A 20,442-nucleotide genomic window follows, 5' to 3' on the forward strand; every position below is an offset into this window, starting at 1 on the left:
CACGTCTTTGCATCTTATAGTTCCAGTGTACAAAGTGAAATTTTAAAATATTTATTTGGCTGCACCAGGTCTTCGTTGTGGCAGGCAGGATTTTCCATCTTAGTTGCAGCATGTGGGATCTAGTTCCCTGACCAGGGATCGAACCCCAGCCTCCTGCTTTGGGAGCATAGAGTCTTAGCCCTGGACCACCAGGGAAGTCCCTGAAAATAATGTTTTACCATAGCTGATTCATAATATTATCCTACTTTCAGGTGTTAAACATAGTGATTCAATATTTTTATAATTATATTCCACTTAGTTATTACCAAGTATTAGCTACAGTCCTGCTCCTGCTGTACAATATATCCCTGTAGCTTGTATATTTTATACACAGTAGTTTGTACCTGTGGTCCCTACCCCTGTCTTGCCCCTCCTCCCTTCCCTCTCCCCACTGGTAACCATTAGTTTGTTCACTATATATGTGAGTCTGTTGCTGTTTTGTTATATACATTCATTTTATTTTTTTAGATTTCACATATACATGACAATATACAGTATTTATCTTTGTCTGATTTACTTCACTAAGGATAATACCCTCTAGGTCCATCCATGTTGTTACAGATGGAAACATTTCATTCTTTTTTATGTCTGAATAATAGTCCACTGTATATATGTATCACATATCATCCTTTATCCATTCATCTGTTGATGAATACTTAGGTTGCTTCCATATCTTGACTGCTGTGAATGATGCTTCAGGAAGCATTGGGTTGCATGTATATTTTCAAGTAAGTGCTTTCATTTCCATCAGATATACATCCAGGAATGGAATTACTGGATCATACTGTAATTCCATGGTTTTTCCAGTAGTCATGTATGGATGTGAGAGTTGGACTGTGAAGAAAGCTGAGTTCTGAAGAATTGATGCTTTTGAACTGTGGTGCTGGAGAAGACTCTTGAGAGTCCCTTGGACTGCAAGGAGATCCAACCAGTCCATTCTAAAGGAGATCAGCCCTGGGATTTCTTTGGAAGGAATGATGCTTAAAGCTGAAACTCCAGTACTTTGGCCACCTCATGCGAAGAGTTGACTCATTGGAAAAGACTCTGATGCTGGGAGGGATTGGGGGCAGGAGGAGAAGGGGATGACAGAGGATGAGATGGCTGGATGGCATCACCAACTTGATGGACGTGAGTGTGAGTGAACTCCAGGAGTTGGTGATGGACAGGGAGGCCTGGCGTGCTGCAGTTCATGCGGTTGCAAAGAGTCAGACACAACTGAGCGACTGAACCGAACCATACTGAACTGTAATCCTATTAACAGTAAAAAAAAATATTTTCACGAATGAATCATTTTACTCTATGATTGCAGAGTGGAGATCTTTCTAAAGCATAAAAATCAGAGCCCAGAAGTCATAAGAGAAATGATGGATAAATTTGTCTACATAATTTATCTTTACATATTTTACAAGCAAAGTCAGATGACAAGAAACAGGTGTGTAAGAAACATTTGTACAAATAAATGTGTAAGAATAGTATCAGCATTACTTCATATAATAATAGAACATTCAGAAAACACAGCCATTAAGAGGGACCAGGTAAGTACATTCTGGTACATAACGGTGAAATTTTTGTTGAAATGATTCTTGCTGAACTATTTGATGAAAGGCCACAGTATGTTGTGGCAGTAGAGTCAAACAGCCTAGGATATATTCCTAGTTGCACTGCTTGCCCTCAGACAAATCATTTAAATCTTACATTGCCTCAGCTTCCTCATCTGTAAAATGGGACAAAAACACCACCTACCTCATAAAGTTATTATAAGGACTGAATGAGTTAACAACACATTTCATCTAATCATCTACATTACACCCTTATTTCACGTCCAACAACGAAAGAAAAATGCTGCAAAATAATCTGTGATACAATGCTCTTTTTAAGAAATCAATGTCAGAGACATTAAAATGCAAAAAAAAAAAAAAACTTAGAATTGATTAAATTTTTCTGTGCAAAACACTTAGAAGAGAGGCTGCACAGTCCACGCTAAGGGAGCTACTGTCCTCATCACTGAATTGCATTCTCTCAAGACTTCTGTCTGAAGAAGGCAATGGCACCCCACTCCAGTACTCTTGCCTGGATAATCCCATGGATGGAGGGGCCTGGTAGGCCACAGTCCATGGAGTCACAAAGAGTCGACACGACTGAAGTGACTTCACTTTCCTTTCCTTTAAGACCCCTATCATGGGCAAGTGAATCTTCATTTTATAGGTGAGGAAGCAGAGACTTCAAGAGATGCAATAGCTTGACCAGTTCACAGAGCACTGAGCCCCCAGCAGGCATTTCAACCCGCCCTTAGGGTGCACTCATCCAGTGATTACAAGAGCTGACCACTGCCCACCAAGGTGCCAGGGAGTTGGGAGCTGAGTGTTGTTCTCTATTGCATTTGCTTTCCTAAATTGAAGCTTTCCCTCTCTGGTGCAATTACTCTGCTTCTTCCTCCTCCTTCCTCCTTTGTCCTTGATCCTGATCTTGTTACTTTGTTTATGGCTTTGGGTCATACTGTATCTGTGTTTTGGATAGTAAGGGACCTCAAATCTTTTATGGAGGCAAGAGAGGTACAAATAAGTATAAAGGTAAAACTTAGCTTTTAAGGATGACATGTAGCAAGAAAAAAGGAGAGAGAAACATGTCCACGATCACGCACAAGGATACGTAGGCTCAGCACCAACACATCAAGAAAGTGCTTACAGACCACCCTCCAATCCTACCACCGAGGGATTGTGATGCCAGATGTCCTCAGAGCTCAGCTCACCCCCTCAAGCTAGGTTGTCTGCCACAACAGGCTCTTTTTTCCCATGACTCAGTGAGACACTAGGAGGTTGAGGGAGTAGAGGGGAATTTTGAGAGGGAATGGGAGGGCAGCTAACTTTAAGATCTTCTCTGGCTCTGCTTGGCACACCCCCTCCCCGCCTCAAAAAAAGGAACATACACCTGGAAGAGTGTGAGTTTATAGGTAACTATTGCAGTGAGTCTGAGGCAACCAGAGCATCCCATGAGCTCCAAAGGGAACCAATGTCTGTCGGTGTTTTCAAGGAGGCCTATCAGTGTTTTTAAGATCAGAAAGAGAGACTTCAGGACCCATTTCCTCTGGAGTTTTGCAGGGCCTCCCCACAGCCCTAGTGGCAGCTCAGGACCCATGAATCTTAAGATCACAGACAGATGCCATTTGCCACATCTGCGTCATCATCCCAAGTGAGGAATCCCAATATTCTACCTCTTCTACTAAGCTTGTAATGTTCATGTTAAAAGATAATGAACAGGGACTTATGGTGATCCAGTGGTAAAGAATCTGCCTGCCAAGGCAGGGGACATGAGTTTGATCCCTGGTCCAGGAAAATTCCACATGCCACAGAGCAACTAGCCTCTTTGCCACAACCATTAAGCCTGAGCTCTAGAGCCCATGAGCCATGACTACTGAAGCCCTCTCACCTTACAGCCAGTGCTCCACAACAAGAGAAGCCATCCCACTGAGGAGCTCACACACAACCAGGAAAAGTCCATGCACAGCAACAAAGACCCTGCACAGGCATAAATAAAACAAAAAATTTTAAATGATGATGAATACCCAGGTTCCCAAGGACTGACATAATCAAACTGAATGTAACTCAGTTTAATGTTGAAATTGTTAACCACCTTGAGCTACTAGTTAGTGTGATATCCAAGAAGTGTATTTCCTTTAAATTTTAGAGTATCTGGTGGAGCTCCTGTGAGTTCTGGGCACCTTGGTGCAAGGGAAGCTAACTGGTATCTCAAGATGGTTAACAGATAAAGAAAAAAAGAAAATGAATAAAACAGGGATTGCACTGGGCTCTTCGCTCCCACGTAGAGAAGCCACCAGTTGATTAGGGCATTTCATTCTTGAATTTTCTTGGGGTTTTCAGGATGGAGAGGGTTTTTCTAGAACTTCTGTTCACTGTCCCACATGCCCTGAGATCCACAGAACACTGAGTAAAGAGTGGAGGTGAAAGAAAGCTGGGTGAAGTAGTGAGATTAACAAGGTTAATTGCATTAGGGAGCTTCGCCATTCTCCAGGTTAGATAAAAAAAAAATGTACTCTAGGCTCCGATCCACCAGAGAAAGAAAGGTATATCAGCAAAGGAGGGGAAAGAGGAAGATGGGTGTTTGGCTATTTATTCAAATACATGCAGTTCATCTCTGTTTAGGGGCCTCCCTGGTGACTCAGATGGTTAAGAATCTGCCTGCAGTGCAGGAGACAGGTTCAATCCCTGGATCAGGAAGATCCCTTCGAAAAGGGCATGGCAACCCACACCAGTATTCTTGCCTGGAGAATTCCATGGACAGAGGAGCCTGGAGGGCTACAGTCCATGGGGTCACTTCTCAAAAAGCAGGTTTGCACCAAATCCCTTCCGATGTCATCTGTATCCAAGCCTCCTGTGAGATAATCCTCTTAATGGAATATTTAAGAAATCAGATATAAATCACCAACCTTTTATCTCACCAGAAGACTCATGTGCCATAGGACGTCTGGTGTATACATCTATCTACACGCAGATGGTTGCAGGTGTCTTTCTGAGCAGATGTCACCGTATTTTTAGGCTCTATATGTTTTCCAATATCTAAATCTATTTTTTTTCTGGGTGCAAAAATTTTAGCAATTTTAGAAATCAGAGCCCAGAAAATAGAGGCACCTGGAGACATTTCCAAATTAAAACACACATCCCTCAGAGAAACCTTTTGTGTCATTTGCAACCAACAAAAGTGCCTATTGTTATGACGTGCTCATAAATAACTTGATTTTGGCATACACTTTGGTACCAAACAGAAGATGAATAAATTAAATGTGATTTACAACCTTTTTCATTTTTATTAGCACTGCTCTGAAGAGTTTATGTAAGGGACGTGCCAGAGCAGTTATGCCAAATGTTTTAAGGCGTTGGTATTGATATTATATAAATTAAGGTGTTTTAATTTGCATTCTTTAATTAACTAAATACTGGCAGAAAAATAAAGCACAAGGGCAGCCCTGACTTATTGCCTCTATTAAACTGCTGACGTCTCCGAAAAGATGCTTTAAGTAATCCAATTCATTCGGAGAAGGGGAGGGAGGCGTATTAACACTCTCTTATTTGGCAAAATATATTGGGGTTTAAGAAACCAATGTTCAGCATTGTTTGCAGGGTGGTTTAGGGGGTGGTGTTTTAAGAAGGTCTGAATTTATGTCCCTAAAGAAGGAGCTGACCCGATGCTTTAACCATCCATCCTATGCAAGTCTGAGCTAAAGAAGTGGAGGCAGCCCGGCCCCACCACTGGGCACGGGCAGGCTCCTGGATGTAGGGCCCTGCAGACCTGGATTGCCTGCCTTTGTTGCCCAGAGCTGTATCACTGCCAGTCTCAGAAAGAAAAGCTGGTTGAGTTAACCCAGTGGTCCGATGGATCCCATATCAACACTGTTGTTGTTCAGTCGCTGTAAGTCATGTCTGACTCTGCAACCCTATGGACTGCAGCACGCCAGACTTCCCTGTCCTTCACTGTCTCCCAGAGTTTGCCCAAACTCATGTCCATATCATGTCCATATCAACTTAATCATGTCCAGAAATCAAGGAGAGAAATAGCTAACAATCCTTCAGTGGAATTAGCTGCTTCTGGTCAACCCTTCCCTTCCCACACAGAACCCCCCAACCACACACACATACACACACACACACACATACATTCTAATAAGATATGCCAGGAGTACTCTAATTCCTTTCCATAAGCCCTGGATCTGATCACTATCTCCAGTGACTTTGTGTTTTCTTTTCCATTATGGTTTATTACAAGACACTGACTATTGTTTCCTGTGCTATACAGTAGGATCTTGTTGTTTACTTATATCACAAGAGTAGTTTGTATCTGCTAATCCCAACCTCCTAATTTGCTCCTCCCCCATCCTCTTTCCCCTTTGGTAGCCATAAAACTGTTTTCTATGGGAGACTTTTTTAAAAGTTACTCTTACTGTGGAGTCATTAACTTCTTTCTCATCCAAGTTCTTCCTTTCTCTTCACTTTCTAGATCATTCTTGATTTTTGCTGTTTCTCCTCTCCTGGTCAGGCTTCATCTTTTATCATTTTCCCCTCCAGACTTTTAGGGGGGAACAGTTCTAAACAGTTCTAAGGAAAAGATTACAACTCCCAGTGGTTGGCCAGAGGAAAGAGCCAGCTCCTCAAACACAGGTGAGAGCATTGTATTTCCCTTCCCTAAACCCGAGGGGAAAGGAGCCATCTGTACAAACTTCCCTGTTCTCCCGCGATTCCCAGGGCCTCTGGCTTCACTTCTCTGCCTGGACTGGGAGTCAGCACGTCAAGGGCAGACCTCTAGGGGCTCATGGATGCTTGTTGAGCTGACCGGAGACATCACCCAGGGAGAGGTGGGCTGGAGAGCGGAATTCACCTTTCTCCTCTGTCCACACTCTCTCTGCACCTTCATACACATGGTCCCTTCTGACACCGCCCAATCAGAGGCAGTTCAAAGGCCACCCAAGTCCCCTCGTCCAGACCTCAGAGGACTGTTGTTATGTCACGTCCCCACCCCAGCGTTCTTCCTGGACGCCTTTCCTCACTTGCTCCACAGGATGGATTCCAGCTTTTTAATCAAGAAAATGCCATTCTCCTTCACCAGCCTCCTGCCCGCCTCCCCCAGCCCCACCCGCCCACCCCCCCCAATCGCACTTTCTTGTCGTTCCCCATCTCGCAGCTCTGTCAGTTGTTTTAAAACAAAAACATGTCTCCTGTCATAAATGAGATTGTCATTATGCATGTCGACTGCAGTGGGGGAAAAATTCACCCGGGGCCTGATGTGGAACAGGCATAAACATCATAAGGAAAAGGACACGGTCTCCTCAGCGTTTGCAGCTACTGTACTATTCTGGTTTGGATTATTTGGGTTGTGTGTGTGTGTTTTTTGTTTTTGTTTTGGTTGTTGCTGTTGTTTTTATCATTTGTGCATTGATTTATTATTTATTTCAGGAAATGAATGAGAAAAACAAAGACACCTGGCAGAAAGCAGTTGTGTTCGATGTATCAAGATGGACGTTGGGAAACGTGGAAGGGGTACCTTCAGGATGCCTGAGAAAGGTCTTCAAGATGGTACAATTCTTTTTTTATATCTAAGTATTTATTTTGGCTGTGCCACACATGGGCTCTTTAGTCTCAGCATGTGGGATCTAGTTCCCTGACTGGGGACTGAGTCCGGTCCCCTGCAATGGGAGCATGGAGTCTTAGCCACTGGACCACCAGGGATACCCCTAGAATTCTACTTTAGACGGTCTGGAATGAACGTTTATCCTGATTCTATGGCCCATCAATACTCCATGCAGTCCTGATTCCTCCCAGTGTCACAGGGTCAAGGTCACTCACAAAAAGTGAGCTTGGACTCAGCGGACCAAGGAGGCCCAGCCCTGGGCCTGAACTAGAGGAGACAGAGGCTTTCCTGTGCATCTTTGCAGCAAGAAACTAAGGTGTCCAAACACCTGCAGAACAGCATCATCTGCTGCTCTTTTTTTAGTTTTTTTTTTTTTTTTCTTGGCAAATGGTCGATAAAGCAGAAAACTCTTATCATCTCAATCCTTGTTGAGAAGTTACATACCCGTGCCCTTGGTACCTTTGAATTCTGCAGGCAATACCTATCCAAAAATACAATATTCAAATAAGAACAAAGTGAAGACTGCTCAGCCGCTTTGGCAAGCACTCTGCTAATAGTAATTACTGATGTCATGATTTGATGTCTTCAGACACATCACAAGCCTCATGCTGGAAATTCACAGTGAGAACCAGATACAAACCTCCATGGATACAATAGCAGTTTACGGATTATCTTTGGCACGAACTTCTGCCTTCTTGTGAGCGTGAACGAAAAAAGGTGCAGACAATCCAGCGTTTCTGTTGGGGTTCACTGATTGGAAAGTTGGCAATATTAAAATGTGTATTTATCAAAATCATGGATTCCTTGAGGCTGGACGTAATTTTTCCTCTCCTCTTCCTTCTGCTAAATGAGGGAGAAGGTGGGACGAGAAGGAAGAGGAAAGCTAGAGAAGCATGCACATTCTCTTAAATCCAGAGATGGAAATGGAACCCTTCTTCCTGACCCTTCTCCAGATGAACGGCCCAGAAGTTCCTGGAGGCGTTGCCCTGGCTTTCTTCCCTGAGTCCCTCGGCTGAACTTCTCACTCCAAGGGTGTGTTGGGTCCTACCTACTTTCTTGAAAGGGGCTTGTTTTGAACGCATATAGCTTTCAGCCCTGCAATTCTATTCCTAGGAACTTACCCTAGAGTTTTATTAGCACACATGGAGAATGATATATATTATGTATATGGTAAGACCCCTACATACGAACAAGTTCTGTTCCAAGAGCGCTTTTGTAAGTCCAACTTGTTCATAAGTCCAACAAAGTTAGTCTAGGTACCCAGCTAACACAATCAGATATATAGGTTTATAATACTGTAACAGTATTAATACTGTTAATACTGTACTATAATAGGTTTATAGTAGTTTTCACACAAGAGATACATATGAAACAAACACACAAAGAGATTTTTAACCTTATAGTACAGTACCTTGAAAAGTACAGTAAGACAGTACAATGATGGGCATCCAGGGGTGGCATCGAGTGAAGAGGGGAGAAGAGTCACTGGAGGAGAGAGAGGAGGTGGGAGATGGCAGAGCTGAAGGATCGCCACCAGCAATAGGAGACGGAGGGCAAGCTGCGATTTCACTCACGCCTGATGTTGATGGAACGGATGTTTGCATCTTTGAAAGTTCCAAACTTGATGGTTCATTTGTAGGGTACTTACTGTATGTCTAAATACACATATAAACATATGTATGGTTATTCACCGCGGGAACAAACACTGGAAACCATCTAAATGTCCACCCGCAGTGGAATGGCCAAGTAAACTCATCACACATCCATGTAACAGTGCAGTGAAACTAAAAAAGTAAATAAATAAAATGCAGAAGCCCATGATGCAATCTCCAAACTATATTAGCTTTTAAAAAAAGCAAGTGCAGAACATTGTGTGCAGTGTGTTGCCCTTCGTGTATAAAAAGGAGGAAGAATACATATGTATTTGCTAATGTATGTACAGAATACCTCTGAAGGATGGACAATACACTCACAGCACTGATGCATGGGGGAGAAGAACTGGATGGAGGGAGGTCTTTTTCAATGCTCATTCTCATCGTTTGGGAATTTGGCGCCATGGGAATGCACTTAATCATAAATAAATAAGTGCATGTTTCCAAAAAAAGTAATCGCTTAAATCATTTTTAAAGGGGGCTTATTATGTAAATCTCCACTCTGAATGGACTACTATATACTTGGATACTTGCAGCCAGCGGCTTGGTTGGGACCCCGCCTCTTGGATTTCCATCTCCCAGCAGAGGCTGGCAGAGGGCCATGGAAATAAACACTCCTCGAAATTGTTCTGACATCTTGGAATTTGGTTTTATCAAATACAAGCAGCGGTAATTGAGCCACTGCCTGAGCAGCTCTTCCCTTTTCTCTAATCGTGTTTGTTGAAATGAATTTGAAGCTGCACATCCCTGCTAATTGGGAGGCCAGCCTAGCAAAGGGCCTGCTTTGGGCAAGTTGAGAGGCTTATCCACCAGAAGGGGGGGTGGGCATCAGAGAACTATCATCACCTTCATGGCTGAAGCCCACGGGTGTCAGAAGCAGGTGTGACATCTGCCCTGTGCAACTGAAATAGTTGGTTTGCTACCAGGATCTCTGGGGCCCCAGTGGTTCCGGCTGGGAGGGTGTGCTTAGAGCACGGGGGCAGGACATCTGAGGAACCCTGGTCCCTGCTTCCCTTCCTGGGGCCTCCACCCTGCTCTTGGACTCCCCTTATACACAAATGAGAGATGATGCATGAACACACCTGAAATGATGCATACTAGCACCCAGAGGTGCTCAGTAAATGTGGTAGAATCTGAACTGAACATGAAGCAAATGCTTTTTAGAACAGTGGGCAACTGGAATCAACTCCTATGTCTAAAATACATTAGCCACAAGGATATACGGTACAGCACAGGCAATACAACCAACGTTTTATCACAGCTTTGAATAGAGTATAATCTATAAAAAATTGTGAATCACTGCTGTACACCTGAAACTAATATAATCTTGTAAGTCAACTGTACCTCAATTTAAAAAACAATATATAAATAAATTTAAAAAAAAAAAGAATAATGGGCAACTAAAGTACAAGGTAATGAGCACGATTTCAGTTAAAGCCTCCTGACTTTTTCTTTTAATCTACAAAAGAAGCCCACAGGTGCCCAAAGGAGAAGATTTCCCTGCCTTTTAGGAGCCAGAAATGTGCATGTCTTGGAGGTGACCAGGACTGGCCGGCCTGCCGTGGTCCTTATCTCCCCTGGGATCACCTCAGGCCTGCACCTACCAAGTAGCCAATAAACAGTACTTGAATGAATTCATTCAATCCAGTTCAATTAATGAAATGAAAGTTCACCTTATTCCCTTCTCTGTGTCAGCTTCCTTTCTACCATATTCTCAGTCCTGGTGCGAGTGCTCAGCCGCTTCAGTCATGTCTGACTCTTTGTGACCCCATGGACCATAGCCCGCCAGGCTCCTCTGTCCATGGGATTCTCCAGGCAAGAATACTGGAGTGGGTTGCCATGCCCTCCTCCAGGGGATCTTCCCAATCCGGGGGTCAAACCTGTGTCTCTTAGTCTCCAGCACTGGGAGGTGGGTTCTTTACCACTAGCTGGAAATAAAAATAAAAACCTGGTTGTGAAGAGCAGTATTCTGGAAGATGGTTGAAGTCATTTGCTATTTTTTAGACAGCATTTTAAAAACCTTTGCCAACAAAGGTCCATCTAGTCAAGGCGATGGTTTTTCCAGTAGTCATGTATGGATGTGAGAGTTGGACTATAAACAAAGCTGAGTGCCAAAGAATTGATGCCTTTGAACTGTAGTGTTGGAGAAGACTCTTAAAAGTCCCTTGGACTGCAAGGAGATCCAACCAGTCCATTCTAAAGGAAATCAGTCCTGAATATTCATTGGAAGGACTGAGGCTAAACTGAAGCTCCAATACTTTGGCCACCTGATGCGAAGAACTGACTAATTGGAAAAGACCCTGATGCTGGGAAAGATTGAAGGCAGAAGGAGAAGGGGATGACAGAGGATGAGATGGTTGGATGGCATCACTGTCTCAATGGACATGAGCTTCAGTAAACTCTGGGAGTTGGTGATGGACAGGGAGGCCTGGCATGCTGCAGTCCATGGGGTCGCAAAGAGTCGGACACAACTGAACGACTGAACTGATATTGATAATGAGACTGTGCCATGCAGCAGGTGGGATCTTAGTCCCCCATGCAGGGTTCAAACCCACGCCCCTGCGCAGGGAGCACTGAGTCAACCACTGGACCTTCAGCGAAGTCCCTGAAGTCTTTAGCTTTCCTGCTGCTCTCTCAGGCCTGCATTCAGATTAGCTCAGAAACAGATATTGCATTTGAATCCTGGTTCTACCACTTTTGAGCTGTGTAATTTGGGTGAGTTACTTAACCTCTCTGAGCCTCAGGGGATCACCTATAAAAACAAGCACACTCCCTACCTCATCGGTTTGTAGTGAAAGGTGAATGAGTTCTTACAGGTAAGGAGCTCAGACAGGCCGGCATACCGTAAGGCTCCATAAATGTTATTACTACCCAGGGTCAAACACTCTCTGCTAATCACAGCCAAGGTGTTGGCAGATTACTAAAGGATGATTCCTCCCAGCAGTATCTGCAACTTAAAAGGGGAATCTGGAAGAAACCTGAAGGCCCAAAGGAACAAAGTCGTCAAGGGTGACTGCCCAGGGCTAAGGTTGATGCATGGGGTGGGGCTGGTGCAGGGAGGGAACTTCAAAAGCACACCTCCTGGCACCCCCCTCCTTCGCTGCCCCCATCCCCACCCCCTAGCCACCCTGCCTATCTCCCTGAGGGCTGATAGGAGATAAACGAAACCACTTCTTCAAAGCACCCAGCTCAAGGACCATGATCAAACACGGGGCTGGAAGATAAGCTTCAGTCTACATTTCCTTTGTCCGCTCCTTCCCACCACTTCTCCAAAGGAAACTCAAGGTGGGGGAGGGAAAGGAGGTAATTCCTCCTTCTTTCATCAAAGGGAGTCACCTCCCCATCCCCGTGGTGGTGGGGCTGTGAGAGGAGATCCAGGAGGCCCTGTTCTGCCAGGACTACCACGTGACTTCAGGCTCCCCCAGAAGCTCTGGAGGCCCCGACTTTATCTGTCAAAGCAGGGGGGAAAAAACACCTGCCCAAAATAACTCAGAAAATTGCTGCGAGATGATGAATGCAAACAGGTATTTGGGGAAAGATCCTTTAATGGGCTCATACAGTTGACATTTTGAAAAATACTAAGTCATCCACCTTTTTGTTTACACGGAGAGGGGAGACAGAGCTAAATAACCCTCCTCCGTAAAGTTCTTATTCATTCATCAACAAACTAGCACTGGACATGGATGGCATTCAGACTGCGTGGATTCAAGCCCCCATCCCCTACCAGCTCAAATTGGCGGCGGGGGTACTTAACCTCTCTGTGCCTCCACATCCTCCTGGGTGAAATGGGGTAACCACACGACCTACCTCCTAGGGCTCCAGTGGGGACTAAAGAAGAGAAATCGTGCAAAGCACTTACACATGCTTGGCTCTCGTGTTAGCTGCAGTGACCACAATGGTTAGACATCCCTCTAGGCAACAGAATACAAAGAGGATGAGAGCTATACAGAAGCATCTGCGGTCCAGCGGGAGGATGGATCAATAAATACTGGCAGGTGCCAGGTGATGAGTGTAATAACAGAACAGAATCGGAGCTGTGAGAACAGAGAAGAAAGGGCAACCAGAGTGGGCTCCCCAGTAAGGCCGGTCCTTCTAGCTTTGCCCGCTTGCTCTCACAGTGCCCCAGGCTCTTCTGGCCTCCCGGTGCCCGGGGCTGTGTCTGAAGCTAGGCAGACGCAGGTAGTGCTGAATCAGGGCTCCTGGCCAAGGCAGTAATTGCCAGCCGCTGAAAGATATTAAGTGCCAGGGAGGAAAACCAAGTCCTCTGTGAGGCAGACTTTTCAGAGTTCTTACAGCTTGTAAAAAAAAAAAAAATGTAAATAGTTACCCAGTGAGATATTATTTCCTGTTGTTGCCATTAGGGCTTGAGTGTCATGTAGAGAGAACCCATCATTCAGGCAATTCAGCCTCCTTGACGATGGAAAACTCCGCATTAACACTACACAACGCACCTCCCACCGCTCCTCCCAGCCTGACTCAGGCGGGTTTCTTTACGTAAATTGAAATTTTGAAAAAAAAAAAAAAATCTATAAATATTCAGAATTTCCTAAAGGATTTTCGTGATGGCTTCTTAGAGGTTATGTTTTTTTTTTTTCCAAAGACTTGTTTGAGTGGAGACCGGGGAATGGGGTATTCTCACTTGGGTAGGGGGCTGGGCTGGAGCCTCGGATCCTCCAGGCCTGGGGGCTACTGCTCTGAGCAATCGCCCCACAGATGCTGAGGACACCACTGGTCACAGCTATCACTGGCCTTCCTTTGTGCCGAGAACTAGAAGTGTGACATGCATTGTCTGGTTTGGCCTGCCGACCCTGAGGCGGTCACTGCTAGGTTTTTGTTTTTGTTTTTGTTTTTTTTTGCTTAGTTTTAAATATTTATTTCTATGTCTTTATTTGGCTGCATCCAGTCTCAGTTGTGGCACGTGGGATGTTTAGCGGCGTAATGGGTGATCTTTTTTTATTAAGTTGTGGCATGCAGGTTCTAGTTCCCTGACCCGGGATTGAACTTGGGTCCCCTACCCTTAGAAGCATGGAGTCTCAGCCACTGTACCACCAGGAAAGTCCCACACTCTTAGGTTTTATAACTGAGGAAATCAAAGCTCAGCGGGGTTTCCTTGTCCAGGATCACTGCAGGATTGTGACACAGAGGCCTAGTTCCCAGAGACCTACCTCCATGAGAGGACTTTGTCACCCACTGCTCACAGACCTTTGGGTGAGTGACTAACCTCTCCATGCTATGCATGGGAATGACAAAGGTACCTGAAGCGTATCGAGAGCCTGAAGCACAGAATGTGACTCTTCCCCACGTGGGCAGGGGTACGCTCAAGCAGCCCCACCCTGCCCTACTGTCATGGTGCCCTCCCTCGAAGGGCAGTCTGGGAAGGGCCTCTTAGCTACGCAAGAGCCACTTTTCTGCAAGGGAAGCACTTGGGCCCTGAACAACACAGTGTCTCACATGGCCTTTTCAGCCACACCCCATCAACCCCAGGAAACACAGCCCAGCTTCTTTTAACCTTATTCTCTCCCAGGTGACAAGTCATTCCTTTGAAAATGGCCTTGCAATAGGCTACTAGGACCCCATTTAGGACTCTGTAGAAGTTAGCATTTCAGCTAAATGAGTATCAATTACCGATTGTAATAATCCTCTAGCATCCAGTGGCAAAGAATCCACCTGCAATGCAGGAGATGCGAGTTCAATCCTTGGGTTGGGAAGATCCCCTGGAGACGGGCATGGCAGCCCACTCAAGAATTCTTGCCTGGAGAATTCCATGGGCAGAGGACCCTGGTGGGCAACAGTCCACGGGGTGGCAAAGAGTCAGACACGACTTAGTAACTAAACAACAATCTTTTCATTAGGCCTCTGGCCTGGCTGAGTATGATTTTCCATTTTCCCAACTAAGGTGATTAGATGGATCCAGCCAAAGGGGCCCCACTTTGCTCATCAGCATCCCAAAGGGAAGCATGGCCCTATTCCCTTGCTAGCATTTTCCAGGAGAGGGGAAACAGGGTTGGTCTCCACCGAAGTGCTGTCTGGCACCCCCAGTTCCTAGTGATGAGCTGTGAACTAAGGGAGCAGGGTTTTTTGAAGACAATATGTGATTCCCTAGGCAAACTCCCCACCCTTCACCCCAAGACTGGTCACCTTGTCCTCACCTCCTCCTCTCCCCTCACCACTTTCATTCATTCCTTACCTTCTTCTTCGCCTTCCCTCCCCAAATAGACAGTAAATATCTTATCATCCTGCATTCTTCTCCCCTCTTTCTGTTGCCTCTTGCCCCTCTATTCCTTCCAAATTCCTACATGCCTTTGTCTCTCTCTCCCCTCCCCTTTGCTCCTAACTAATTCCCCATTAATCATCCAGAACACACATCTGCCCGGTCAGAGCAGGAGTCCTTGGCTGGTGTTCACAGCTGGGCTGGTTGTGATCATCAAGAAGGGGTCTTTCATCTTTTCCTGTCTCCTAGGGCTCCCCTCTTCCCAGATCCTCCTCCTCCAAAGTGGCCTACCAAGGCCCACCGTCTTCATTCTGGAAGGTTCTGCTCGCTCTCTCTGCAGAGAAGTCTCCCAAAGGCCAAATCATCTGGTAGATTGAAGCAGCCTTGCAGTGGTCATTTAAACTTGACACTGGCAGTGGCAAGGATGTCAGAGTGCTCAGAGGCTGGCAGGAGGAGGAGGAGTGGGCAGGGGATAGGGAGCACCACAACAAAATAAATGGGGTCTCCCCCCTCCTTCTTGTACCCTCCTTCCTGCGGTATGGAATACATCACCCAGTCAGGACATCCCTTGGCATTCATTGTAACCTAATTTTATCAGGATTAAAATCGGGGTAGGGAACGCCTGTGTAATTTCTTAGAGGTCTAGATATCCTGTCCAAAAACCAGACCGATCCAAGGAGTACATTCAGTTTAGTGTTTGATTGACGTGGCCTGGGAGTGGTGCCTGGTGCCTTCTCTACTGAGCATCGTAAAGACTGCCATTTGTTATTTCTGTGATACTCGTTTCTGTTGGAAGAACGCCTTTGAAATCGTCTCTGCCCTTCTGGGGATCTCAGGGCGTTGATCAACAAGCAGCAGAGTCAGGGACCGGCAGTCCGGGAACAATATGCCCCGAGTGACAGGCCCGACAATCCGAGTGACAGATGCGGGCTGGAAAAGGGGTGCTCAGAGCGGGGCAGTGACACCAGCGCGCCTCCACTGGCCGCCTAGAGAACCGGGAAAGGGGTCTCCCCAAAGGCCTGCGTACAAAGGGCCAACTTCACCCTCCGATCGGCGGACGGGGGACTCCAACGTCAGGACAGGGACTATGTGAAATCTCTGTCGGGTGCGAAGCTCGCAATGCATACTTTATCCCAAAGGCACGGGAGGAAGGAGACAGGGTGGAGGGGGGGTACTGTTATTTTCATTTAAAAGTTTTTAATTCCGAAATTCCCCTGGGAAAACCTAGGGCATCTTCCCCCTCGAGAAGAAAAGTGGGGCGGGGCGTGGAGGAGCCGCTTCTTTGGCGCTTGCATCGACGTGCAGCGTTTACAGAGACCCCGCCTCTTGTAGGATGCAAACCCCTCCACGTCCCTTCCCACCCGCTACCCCTGAAACAGCAGTCAGGCGCGGTGCCGTGAGAGAATTGTGTGCCCCTAAGCAGCACGCTGTAAGAAACCCGGGACACACCCAAGCATCGAACCTATAAATCGGTGCGCAGGCACCGCGCGCCAGGCGCGTCCCGGCGGCGCGCACCACAAGCGGGGATCGCGCCTTATCGAGACCATCTCACCCCGGAAGGGGAGTCCTCAAACTTGCAGGCTGCGGACAGGGCTGGCTCAAAGTTGCTGGAGCGGTTTTCGCCGCGTCGCGAGAACTGTGGCTGCCTCCGAGGTTCGGGCGCTTCCTAGTGAGCACACCCGGGAGGAAGCCAAGTCAGGGGGGAAAGAGCTGAAAACCCGAGCAGGACCCGAGCCGAGCTGGGGTTCTGGAGGCGCGGCCCGCCCCCAGGCGGCCTCCGGGAGCGGCTGGGACTTGGCAGTCCCGGAGCCGGCCGCCAGGGGCTCCTACCCCATCCCCCAGCCCACCCAGTTCACCCCACCCCAGAGACACACGGACTGCGGGTGACCTGTCCCCCTTCCCCGGCCAGCACCACCCCACCCAACCCCAGCCGTGCGAAGGGAGAAAGCGCAGAGCGACAGGAAAGGGCAGGGCGCAGAGCGACAGGGTCCCCGGAGAAGCCCTGATCTCGCCGGGACCCCGGGGCCCGGGGCGGCCCGGTTGGGGGCAGGGGAGGAGGCCGGCGGTGGGGCCAGGCCGCGGCGCCGCGGCTCGCGGGCGCGGCCCCTTTAAGGCTCTCCCCGCCCACCGGCGGCGCCGGGCGCTCTCCCCGCCCCGGGGTCCCGGCGAGATCGGCGATTGGGCGGGCGCGGCGATCCCTTTGAAGTGTGGCTGCCGATCGCGGCTATTTGACGTGCGGCTCGCGGAAGGCGAAGGTTTTTGTGTTGCTCGCCCGGGCCAGCGGTGGCGGCGGCGGCGGCAGCGAAGGAGGAGGAGGAGGGGTGGAGACGCGGCGACCGCTGCACCGCGCTCAGAGCTACGGAGCGAGCCCACCCGCCCCGGGAGCTCGCCTCCCCGGTGCGCCCCCGCCCTCCCCGCCCCCCCAGCGGCACTGCCTCCTCCAAATGAGCGATTCGCCCGCTGGATCTAACCCAAGGACACCCGAGAGCAGCGGTAGCGGCAGCGGCGGCGGCGGGAAGAGGCCGGCGGCGGTGTCCCTCTTGCCCCCGGCGGACCCCCTGCGCCAGGCGAACCGGCTCCCCATCCGGGTACTGAAGATGCTGAGCGCTCACACCGGCCACCTCCTGCACCCGGAGTACCTGCAGCCGCTGTCCTCCACGCCCGTGAGCCCCATCGAGGTCAGTCCCCTGGTCGCTGCCCGCCGAGCGCCCGCCCCATTCCGCCCACCACTGCCCGGCTCCCTGCGCCCCGCGGCTCGGTGCGACCCTCGGGTCCGGCCCCACTGGCCGACGGAGTGAGAGGAGGGACGGAGATACAGAGGGATCGGAGCCCACTGGGTTCTCCCCCCCCCGGGCTTCTCCCCGGGGGAGAAGGTTCCCCTTCCACGCTCGCCCTTCGGAGCTTCGCGTTTCCTTTCTCGGATTGGATTTGCTTTTGGAGTGTCCACTGGGCCCTTTACTTTTCCTCGGCACCCAGTCCCCAGGCCAGAGAGTCTATCTCCTGGGCTTTTTTCGGCCCCCCACCCCCACCTCTCCACCCGGGTTTGTTCTCTTTGAAGCCCGATCGCCACCTCCCTCCCCCGTCCCACTCCGCTTCTGCCCCATCCGGTTGGAGCGCACGACGCCCCGGCACTCCCGACCCCGGCTCCTTCTTCCTCCCGCTCCCCTGGGGGCCCTCCCCAGGAGGGAAGGGGGCTCCGAAGAAAGCGCCCGCGGCGGCCCAGGCTCAAGATCCAGCTTCTTCCCTGCTCCTACCCCGCGGCGTCACTGCCAGAAACCCGTCCTAAGCGAAGTTCCCCAAACTGAAGGCATAAGTTTTTAACCCGGGCCTAGAGAGGACGAGATGAGAGAGTAGGGGGGAGTCACGGCCCCTCCCCCAGCCCCGACTCCAGAGAAGTCACCTTCCACCGGGGTGGCCTTCGGTGGACGCCTTCCTCGGCCCGTTCCCCAGGGCCTGCGGCGCCCTCCGGGACCCGGGGCAGCGAGGGATCCCACCACTACCGATGCGCAGTGTAAGCGCAGTTGCGCTCAGCCCCCGCGCTCGCAGCCGGTCTCCCCGAGGCCCTCCTTTCCCATCTCACCCACCCTGCCCCCCAGGTAACGCCCCCCCCCGGCCGCTCCGTGGGTCCCTGGTCTCACCCCCTTCTCCCTCCCCTTGCCGCTGTCTCCCACAGCTGGACGCCAAGAAGAGTCCTTTGGCGTTGCTGGCCCAGACTTGCTCGCAGATCGGCAAGCCGGACCCGCCGCCCTCATCCAAGCTCAACTCGGTAGCGGCGGCCAACGGGCTGGGAGCGGAGAAGGACCCCGGCCGCTCGGCCTCGGGCGCCGCCTCGGCCTCTGCGGCGCTCAAGCAGCTGGGGGACTCCCCGGCCGAGGACAAGTCCAGCTTCAAGCCCTACTCCAAGGGTTCCGGGGGCGGCGACTCCCGCAAGGACAGCGGCTCCTCCTCCGTGTCCTCCAGCTCCTCCAGCTCCTCCTCCTTGTCCCCGGGAGACAAGGCGGGCTTCAGGGTGCCCAGCGCCGCCTGCACGCCCTTCCCCCCGCATGGAGCGCCGGTCTCCGCTTCGTCGTCCTCGTCCTCCCCTGGCGGTTCCCGGGGCGGCTCCCCACACCACTCTGACTGCAAGACCGGGGCCAGCGGGGAGCTGGATAAGAAAGACCAGGAGTCCAAGCCCAGCCCGGAGCCGGCGGCCGTGAGCCGCAGCAGCAGCGGGGACCCCGGCCCTCACGGCGGTGGCGGCGGCGGCGAGCCCGGGGCCTCTGGGCGCAAGTCGGAGCCGCCCTCCGCGCTGGTGGGGGCCGGCCACGTGGCGCCGGTGTCGCCCTACAAGCCGGGTCACTCGGTGTTCCCTCTGCCTCCCTCCAGCATCGGCTACCACGGCTCCATCGTGGGCGCCTACGCCGGCTACCCGTCTCAGTTCGTGCCTGGCCTGGATCCCAGCAAGTCTGGCCTCGTGGGAGGCCAGCTGTCGGGGGGCCTGGGCCTGCCGCCGGGCAAGCCCCCCAGCTCCAGCCCGCTCACCGGGGCCTCCCCACCGTCCTTCCTGCAGGGATTATGCCGAGACCCCTACTGCCTGGGAGGTTACCACGGCGCCTCGCACCTCGGCGGCTCGGGCTGCTCCACGTGCAGCGCGCACGACCCGGCCGGGCCCGGCCTGAAGGCGGGGGGCTACCCGCTGGTGTACCCGGGGCACCCGCTGCAGCCGGCTGCGCTCTCGTCCAGCGCCGCCCAGGCGGCGCTCCCGGGCCACCCGCTCTACACCTACGGCTTCATGCTGCAGAACGAACCGCTGCCGCACAGCTGCAACTGGGTGGCGGCCAGCGGGCCGTGCGACAAGCGCTTCGCCACCTCGGAGGAGCTGCTCAGCCACCTGCGGACTCACACAGCCCTGCCCGGCGCCGAGAAACTTCTGGCCACCTACCCGGGGGCCTCAGGCCTGGGCAGCGCCGCCGCGGCCGCTGCGGCCGCCGCCTCCTGCCACCTGCACCTGCCCCCGCCCGCCGCCCCCGGCAGCCCGGGGTCGCTGTCCTTGAGGAGTCCACACACTTTGGGGCTAAACCGGTACCACCCGTACGGCAAGAGCCACTTGTCCACAGCCGGGGGCCTGGCCGTGCCGTCGCTGCCCACAGCCGGACCCTACTACTCACCGTACGCGCTGTACGGACAGAGACTGGCCTCCGCCTCGGCACTCGGGTACCAGTAACCACAGCCCTGCCTCCTCCCGCGCCCTCCCGCCCCACCCGCCGCCGCTGCAGCCCCCCGCCGCCTGCCCCCGCCTCCGGAACCCCCCCCCACCTCCCAGATCCCTCCCCTCCCCACCGGACTGTGTATTTATTTACTATAATGTTAGCTTACAAGCTGGGAATATAAGTGCATTAACGACCCACACGAGTCAATGGTATG

The 20,442-nt window shown here is 50.7% G+C and overlaps 1 protein-coding gene and 1 long non-coding RNA gene across 2 annotated transcripts; one reads left to right on the forward strand and one right to left on the reverse strand.

The window, feature by feature from the left end:
• Window positions 1–475: 475 nt before the first annotated feature.
• On the reverse strand, window positions 476–6,705 carry LOC112444605 (uncharacterized). The gene is made up of 2 exons (XR_003032970.2): window positions 3,466–6,705; window positions 476–1,290 (listed from the first exon to the last, which is right to left on the reverse strand). It is a non-coding gene; the product is annotated as an uncharacterized lncRNA (long non-coding RNA).
• A 10,778-nt stretch (window positions 6,706–17,483) lies between these two features.
• Window positions 17,484–20,242, forward strand: ZNF703 (zinc finger protein 703). The gene is given in 5 exon segments (NM_001191480.1): window positions 17,484–17,717; window positions 18,713–19,541; window positions 19,544–19,596; window positions 19,599–19,685; window positions 19,688–20,242. Coding segments are annotated over 5 exon segments (1,758 nt in total).
• Window positions 20,243–20,442: the final 200 nt, after the last annotated feature.

Source organism: Bos taurus, chromosome 27 (assembly GCF_002263795.3).
Source record: "Bos taurus isolate L1 Dominette 01449 registration number 42190680 breed Hereford chromosome 27, ARS-UCD2.0, whole genome shotgun sequence".
NCBI classification, from domain to species: Eukaryota; Metazoa; Chordata; class Mammalia; order Artiodactyla; family Bovidae; genus Bos; species Bos taurus.